The sequence below is a fragment of the Echinops telfairi genome, unplaced genomic scaffold, assembly GCF_000313985.2.
Source record: "Echinops telfairi isolate 266 unplaced genomic scaffold, ASM31398v2 ScPeMD7_5592;HRSCAF=6446, whole genome shotgun sequence".
Taxonomy (NCBI): domain Eukaryota; kingdom Metazoa; phylum Chordata; class Mammalia; order Afrosoricida; family Tenrecidae; genus Echinops; species Echinops telfairi.
This window is the reverse complement of record NW_022109491.1, coordinates 45,159,441-45,168,059: the sequence shown is the minus strand read 5'-3', so window position 1 is coordinate 45,168,059 and position 8,619 is coordinate 45,159,441. Positions and strand designations below refer to the sequence as shown.

The 8,619-nt window shown below is 41.2% G+C and overlaps 2 protein-coding genes across 3 annotated transcripts in view; both read right to left on the bottom strand.

Annotated features, from left to right (window-relative positions):
• The window catches only part of KAT14 (lysine acetyltransferase 14), a 42,331-nt gene extending 37,504 nt beyond the window's left edge, over positions 1–4,827 (bottom strand). For both annotated transcript variants that reach the window (XM_004697809.2, XM_045295189.1), the window contains exons 1-2: positions 4,514–4,827; positions 3,812–3,930 (exon numbers count right to left, since the gene is read on the bottom strand). In XM_004697809.2, coding sequence (XP_004697866.1) covers positions 3,812–3,930; positions 4,514–4,772 — 378 coding nt within the window. In that variant the 5' untranslated portion in view covers positions 4,773–4,827. The remainder of the gene's footprint in view (positions 1–3,811; positions 3,931–4,513) is intronic.
• Positions 4,828–4,915: 88 nt separating this feature from the next.
• On the bottom strand, positions 4,916–7,903 carry LOC101663664 (protein PET117 homolog, mitochondrial). Its single transcript, XM_004697810.2, has 2 exons — positions 7,803–7,903; positions 4,916–5,213 (listed from the first exon to the last, which is right to left on the bottom strand). Exons 1-2 carry the CDS (start codon positions 7,896–7,898, stop codon positions 5,067–5,069), a joined length of 243 nt encoding a protein of 80 aa, XP_004697867.1. The 5' UTR covers positions 7,899–7,903; the 3' UTR covers positions 4,916–5,066.
• Positions 7,904–8,619: the final 716 nt, after the last annotated feature.

Here is an 8,619-nt window from a genome sequence, read left to right as displayed (position 1 = left end):
AAAAAAGAGTTGTATGAGCCCCTAATAAAATGTTTTTAAAAAATAAATAAATAAAAACTAAAATAACAATAATAATACAATCCAGTGATCAGGATTAAAAGACTAAAAGACTAGATATAAGTATTTATCAAACAAAAAATATTCCAAAATCTGGTTTCAAATGTAGCGAATCTGGGTTATGCTGCTTTTTTAAATCATCCACATCATAATCGTTTTTAGAAATAATTTTAGTTTTAAAAATGGCTGCCATAAAAATGTAAACCTGTTTTCTATGAAATCAGCTTAGAATTACATATAAATTTAATTCTGTGAGACCTTTAAGAATCTCAAGCCCAGTACACAAAGTCAGTAGCAAGTACCAAGAACCCTTTTATCCATATATTTTCTATACAATTCTTACAGAGTGAAATCAAGCTGTTCCTTTTCTTAGTGAACTAGAGCTGCCATAACCAAAATGCCACAAATGGATGGCTCTAAAGGACAGAAATTTATTTCCATACAGTTCCAAACCCCAAATCAAACTCACTGCCATCAAGTTGACGCCGATTCACAGCAACCCGACAGAACAGGGTAGAACTGTTTTAGTTTCTGAGACAGTAACGGTTTTACAGGAGTAGAAAGCCCCCTTTCTCCCACAGAGCAGCTGGCGGTTTTGAACTGTGGACCATGTGGAGTGCAGCCCAACACGGAACTACTACATTACCAGGGCTCCCTCTGACAATTTTGGAGGTCAGAAATCGAAACTGAGGGCCTAACTGTAGGGGGAGGTCCTTCTTGGTCTACTTCACATCCTAGAACTGCCAACATTGTATGGTGTTCCTGGGGTTGTAGATGCATCGGTCTCTGTTGCCTGTCTTCCTTCTTTTCAAAATTAAAGTGATTACGTTTAGGATCCATCCTACACTGGTATGACCTCTCTAACGCAACAGATGAAAAACTATTTCCCAAAAGTATCACTTTCATAGGTACAATGGTCAGAAATAACACATAATTTGGGAGGGCACAATCTAATCTTGTGGGGTAGTGGGTTACAGGTTTGGCTGCAAAGCACAGGGTCACAGTCTGAGACCACTAGGCGCTCGGCTGGAGCTAGATGAGACTTTTTACTCCTTTAATGTGTGACTGTCTGAGACTGGGACTTTGGACTCTGTCCTTTATAGGCCACACAAGGACACAACATGGAAACACCACTAAGTAAACTGGATTTTACCGCAAACTCACTTGCAGCCCTTGGACTTAAGGCTGAACTCCAGTGATAAAAGGAGCAGATGGCTGCCATTCCAAGGTGATAGAACTGGTGGTCTTTAGACTTTGATTTGGCTCTCTTGCCTTGAGGGTGCCCAATGAATGGTGACCCGGGATCACCATATACTTAGTATGTTAATGCCCTCTTTGCTTTATTATAGCATCTGGCAGGCATGGTTCTGTCTTTGTGATGAATATTATTGAAAGTTTTGCCCTATCACCAACCCCCATTGTATGTATAAATAGTGTCCAGTCCCTTAAGAATTTAATCAAGACAAGTCAACAATTTATTTATTTATTTAGTTAGTTTTTAACATTTTATTAGGGGCTCATACAACTGTTATCCCAATCCATACACACATCAATTGTATAAAGCGCATTTGTACATCGTTTCTCAAAACATTTTCTCTCCATTTAAACCCCCAACATTAGGTCCTCATTTTTCCCCTCCCTCCCAAGTCAACTATTTATGTATTGTGGTTCACAGCTGGCTTGTACTTGTATAATTTCCTTTCTTCAAAAATGTTTTAAATTCTTCACCATTGGCTAAATTAATGACACCATCAACACAATTACCTTATGCCCCAGGGGGATGATTGTTAAGCTCTCTATCATAAAATGATAATTATATCTCTAAAGTTAACCAGAGGCATATATAAACCATAGGAATATGGATGGATTTGGGACTTGCACTTAATTCTAGCCCCAGTCTAAGTACAATTAGCTCTTATGACATGGTCCTGCTTGATGCTTGCCCTCATGACGAGATCACTGAAGATATGAGCAAAGTATGGTGAACAAACCAGATGGTACCTCACTACCAGAAAGAATAAGACAATATCAAGGAGTCCACGTAGAAAAAGAATGGTTGGAAACCGACTGAGGTAGCAATTGTACAATTCTACTTGACGTGATTGAAAAAATGAAATATTATATGTATTAAATTCCTACTATTAAAAAAAAGTAAATGAGAGGAAAAAAAAAAGAAAGAATAGCATCTGGGGTCTTAAAGGCTTCTCTAAAACAAGAAACCACCTAAGTAAGGCTCAATTAAGTCCACATGGAAGAAGCACACCAGCCAGGGTATCCAAGGACTGTAAATAATAAAATTCAAATTCGAAGGAAGGAATGGTGTCAAAGCTTAAATTGTGAACACCCAGTTAGCAGAAGGCTGTGGATGACGATAGAAGCCCAAAATCCATTTGCAGGCTCTACACATGGATTAAACCTCTAGTGAATCTGGATATAAACAGCCTTGCTATTAGACAGCAAGAGCTGTAAAGTCAATTAGAAGATGTAGTTAGGTTAAAATGTAATATCTTATCATTTGTTCTCCCTTTTGACACATTTTTAAGTTGTTTCGGTTTAAAAAAGAAAAAGGGAAATACATCTACATGAAGCCTCTGGTGACCCCTCTGACCACAGACCAGGGATGGAACAGCCTTGCTACCATGACGAGCCCACTGGAAAGTAGACTGCTACAGAGACAGTTCGGTTAAAATTTACCTTAATAAATTTTAACTTATTACTTAATCTCCCCCCTCTGACCCATTTTAAATCTGTTATAGTTTTTAATATTTCCTGCTAAGTTTTGTTATCAATTGAGGTTTTCCTCTGTTGTTGTTGGAGGTTTGGTTTTTTGGGGTAGGTTTTTCTGTATGTGAAATTCAGGATAGGTCTATCGATAGAGACAGTAACTGGATTAATAGTTCCTTGGGAGTATGGCAGAGGAGGCTGGAGGAAAATGGGGAGCTAATAACAGGGAGTACAAGAAAAAAGCAATTGTTCTAATATTGTAGTGATGATTGTACGATATGTGAATTATATGCCAATAAAACTGTTAAAATAAATAAATAAAAGAAGTGTTACCAACAATAACAACAACAATAGTCTCAGAAACTCACAGGGGCAGTTCTATCCTGTCCTAAGAGTCACTATGAATTGGAATCAACTCGATGACACTGAATTTGGTATAACATCCCTCAAAACAACTGATTCTCTAGCTATTTATACCCCCAAAAAAAATTCCTTTGGGAACAACCACATGAATTATACCATGTTTCCCCAAAAGTAAGATATCCCCCAGAAATAAGACCTACTTACAGCTTTGCCTCTCGCTGAAATATAAGGCATCCCCCTGAAAATAAGACCTCCCCAATAATAAGGACCCCTGCAGTTAACATAACTCTGGACTCTGGACCGTAGCGGCGGGTACAGCGCAGCCAGAGCAGACAGGAAGTGCGAATAAATGTACCATAGATTATGAGTAAATGTACCATAGATTGTTGTACATGGAAATAATGGTAGTAACAAGAAATTCTTGATACTGTAGGATTCACAGTTTGTCTGGTTATGCTGGTTTGTGATGACAACTACTATCGTACCGTATACCAGTAATACATTTCCTTTTTTTGTTGTTCAACAATAAATGTGTACCATATTCTTCTTCATGGAAAAATAAGACATCCCCTGAAAATAAAACCTAGCGCATCTTTGGGAGCAAAAATTAATATAAGACACTGTCTTATTTCCAGGGAAAGAAGGTAGAACAGAGCTTTTCACTTACTTGCTGCCATGTTAGCTTCAGTCTTTCATATTGCTCCTTGCCATCGTCTGAACAATTAGAACACGTAAATCTAAAAAAGTTATCACCCTTCAGGTAACTGATCTGTTCCCTCAGCTGACCTAGGAGAAAAACAAAAAGGTTTACCAAGACAGCGGCACATCATAGCTGTATCTAGATAGCAACAGTAACTTAAGGCTAGAGCAATCAGGTCAGTGTGTGTCTGGTTATCTATTGTTAGCAGAGCAAGACTAGAAAGAACAGTAAGACTGGTTCTAAAGAATAGGCAAAAAGCACCTGCACCTGCTCATTCTGACGTCACACTTCAGCACACAATAACAATAACTCTCTATTTAGGTTAAATAGTAATGGAGCAATTTTTATGAATTTGAACTTTTATGGCTTCTACACAAATTTGACTCCAATTTCATATGATCTTGTTAAAAATATGTGTTCTTTAGGAACACAGAATTTCCAACTTCCTAATTTTTATTAAATTGCCACAAGGGCCCTAATTTAACAATGTGAGACAGGCTGTAATTTTTATTTAATAAAAATGTCTATGTTTCATATAAATTTATGGCTGGTCAATGAAATAATTATCCTTTTATTTGCATCTAGATTTATATTTATTTCTTTCATCGTTTGGAAAAACAAAGCTTCACATGGCAATCAACAAACCAAAGGAATGAAGAAGTTTCTTACTGGTTGGAATCCACTTTTGACACTTGTCACAAAAGAAAGACAGCTGTTCCTCCATCCAGGACACGTCTCCTTCATCACTGTTGAGGGAATCCCCACTCTGATCATGAGATAAGTCTACTGATGCCTGGTCCTCTGACTCCACAATCAGGAGTGTCTCCCCCTCCACTTCCCCCTCCTCCAGCCCTTCAGATGTAGATGTTCTTGTAGCTTCATCATCGTGCCGACTTATCAAACTACCCAGGTGGATGTTACTATCCATCCCGTCTCACCCGTGCAGAAGTAGCTTTGAGTTACAATCCCAAGTTCTGGACACTGAGATTAAATGTGCTACTACCAGGGTCTTACAGTCAGAAACTCTTTAGTAGAACATCTGCCCACAGACATGGAAGACATTTACATCAGTTAATTTAAAATATAGGATCCATTGTTCTTTATTTAACCGAGTTTAAATGGATAGTGACCCAAAAAACATTGAAGATGCCATTAAACTATTCACCATCTGGACAAAACACACGCTCAGCAATGTCTGTCCCATCAACATTTCATAGTCAAGTCATGTTTTCTGAGATCCCTTTTTAAATATCATTTCTCTTTCAGCTTCAAGTTGCTTAGTCAAAATAATCTGTTCTCCCAACAGTCGGATATTTTCTTTTTTCCGATTTTGCCTCTCAATATCTCTGATCACTCCATCACGAAGTCTCTAGAAATGTTAGAAAAAAGGACTTCAGTAACATCCTGAACCCCTGAACCATTATTATGCTTATTTTAATCCAAATGAAATGTTACCAAAATAAACTTAAAACTCTCAGATTACAAATACTAAGAACTCAATTTTAATTTTCTACACAAATGTAAAATATAATTTTAAAAAATCTCATCAAATAAATTTGGTAATATGCTGTTATTAGTGAAATTGTTTTCTACCTTATTTCAAGAAATGCCTAAACATGTAGTATAGAAAATAGGAAATAAGAAAGAAAAAAATCTGACACTAGGCTCAATTCTTTTAATTAAAGTTTAATCGATACTTGCTGCTTTACAAACTTAACTACAGTGACTGCTGTGAACTACTTTTCCTCTTAGCAATTTTCCCAGCTAATAAATATCAATAGAAAAAAAAAATAACCATTAAGATCTGAACATGCTGTAAGGATGCAAGAAAGTAAAGAACCTGGCTTCCTCTGGTATGCAAAGAGGAAGTAAACATTATTTTTAACATTATCAATCCATTTAGCAGGCAGAGAAGGTGCTGGGAGGGGGGTGGAATAAAATCCCAACCATGTTAGTCATCTCTACTAGCACTAAAAAGGCAGGTTGTAAATCCCAGAATATGGACATGGCACCAAAAACTGCCTTTTCAAAACATCAATTAATCGAGTCATCACTAATAACTAAGATAACTAATATAAACAACTTAAAACATACACTTGCTGCGATAACAGTTGTATGAGCCCCTAATAAAATGTTTTAAAAAAAACAAAACATACACTTGCTATTTCAACATTCCTGACCTTTGAAATTTCTTGGTTCTTTTTTTTTTTTTAATACTCAAACAAGTTTTTTGGGTCTGAGGTAGAGCCCAAGACTTAGATTGTACAAAGTTCCAGGAACAGCTGATGTGTGTCCAGAACCAAGCCCGAACCCATTCTTCCTCATACTCTGAAAATCACTGACTTCACTTACGTCAGAACTACAGCTGACATGCCTGCACCCTCCCCTGCTCCATCTCATAGTTCTCAGGCTCACTACCTTTCCCTCCTTCTAAGTCCCCTGAAGTGTACTCCAAATCTATCCCCACTTTCCCAACTTGAATTCCATCTCCCCATGGCTCTTCCCTGTCTTTGAGGCCAGGCCCTCGTCTGGTGAGCATCCTCACACTGAACTGTAGCCTGAGATGAAACTGAAACACCCTGACAAGGTGCTGTACCGGAGATAAAGAAAATATGCAGGAGACCCATGGACAGATTGTGCAAACTAATTAGAAAGCTGCTCGACCACCTGCAGAACTGTGATTGACATCCCCTTGAACGGACCTTGAAAAGCAAGCATTCTTCTAGATAGCACCCTTTTTAAACTCACGGGGACCCACCTGTTCTAAAGGTGTACCTTATGTATGCTTATGGGGGCTTCTCACCTCAAGAGGGGGACCCGTTTAATTTATCTGTGAAATGTCTCTATGCTTAAAGAAAACGTATCTGTGAAATGTCTCTATGCTTAAAGAAAACGTATCTGTGAAATGTCTCTGTGCTTAAAGAAAACGTTTGCTTAGTTCTTCGCAGCGGTGTGCGTTTGAGTACTTCGGGGGCGGTACAAGCTGCTCGGTGGGGTTTGCTAGAATCCCCACCCTCAGCAGCAGGGCCTGGCCACAATCTGCTTCATCTCTGCAAACACAGCACACAATTCCAGAGAAGACTCTTAACACGAGCCACCCATCTCATTACTTCCATCGCTGGCAAAATAGGTTCAAGCCGTTATCTTAAAGTTTGGCAATGGCCTAGACTCGGGTGCTCACACTCAAATTTCAGCACTGCTATGAATCACATAGATTTTTGAAGTAGTTATGTTTCCTTATTGATGGATTCCCAAAAACTTAGTATTTGTGGAAACTTGAATATGAGAGAAAATATTAAGTGAAAGAAATAGAATGGACGGTCAGTCCAATGATCAGTAATGATCACCGATTTTTGCAGAGATAGAAGTCTCAAAAAGAAAATCTCTATTGTGCCTAGAATCGCGTTTTCCTAGTACTGTCCCTTTCCCCAACAAATAGGTTATGGGTGGATGCAGGAAAACTGCCTTTATCACGGGACGGAATCACCGATAGCACAAAAACACATCAGCTTTAGGTTAGCCACGGTCTTGAGCTGAGAGTGAAGGGGCTCGGAATTTGGGAACACTTGCCCAGGTACCCCTCCCCACCCCTCCTCCGCCCGCAACGCGGTAGCTGCCCTAAGAGATGCCGAAAAGCCCGCTTCGCTGCAGGTGGACCACGGTTTGCAATCCGGACCGCGGGCGCCGGAGAGCCAGCCCACATTCCCCGAGGGCCGGAAACGAGGCGCAGGCCGCACGGGGTCACCCCGGGTTTTCCAGGGTGCAGACGGGACACTGCAACGAGAACAGAGGAAGAGCGAAGGGCTGGGACCCCAGGCCGCGCCAACCAAGGAGGGAAAGTCAGGCCGACGGGAACGGACGCGAGGTGGAGCCGAAGAATCGCTCGGAGAAGCTAGGAAGGAGCCCAAGGCCGCCGCCGCCACAAAAGGCCCCGAACGAGGCGGCACGTGACACCGACCTGCTGGTCCTCCCGCTGCTTCAGATGCACCCCAACCACGGTGGCCGCCGTCAGCAGCACTGACAGGCCCAGCACCGCTTTCGAGCCCCTCGACATCCCCCGAACCAGCCGCCACAGCTTATGGCTCGGGGCGTCCGGGAAGCGGGCGAAATTTATGGGCAGGCTCGATCCTTCGAGCGCAGAGTCCTGCCCGCTTACACGGCGTCAGCCGTCAGGCCAGAGCAATCGAAAGCCGAGCGCCGCCAAGCTCAAGCCCCATCGGCCTTTCCCAGAAAGGCCCAGGGATGTGAGAACTATGAGCCTGACACTCTGAGGGCCGCTGGGTGTTTCCTTCCTTCCTTCCGCAAGCGAGGGCACCTTGCCAGAGTGGAGGTCGTGCACCTTAGCCGGTTCCAGACTCCACCCGCCAAGGCATGGGTGTTAAGGGCTAGGACTCCCACTGCAGCACCTTGCTGCACAATCACCTGCCCCATCGCTTTTCAGCATTGTAGACGCTTTGCACCCTGAGGACTTTCACCAGAGCACAGCCTTTGTCTAACCAATTTGTAAAAAGCTAAAATCACAATGCTTTGTTTTGTTTTTGGCATTTGGTCTTTGTTTCCTTGTTCTTCTGCAACTCCATCTGACCCCAATACAATCTAAGTGATCCTGGTCAGGGCATAGCACACTCTTCCCTCTTTTTTTAAAAAATCATTTTATTAGGGGCTCATACATACACTCTTCCCTCTTTAATACAGTTAGAGCTTTTTCTGAAACAGGCTGGGAAAGTGGCCTGAAATCTCTCTTGTCCTGGCATTTCCCCTCTTGAGAGACAGTC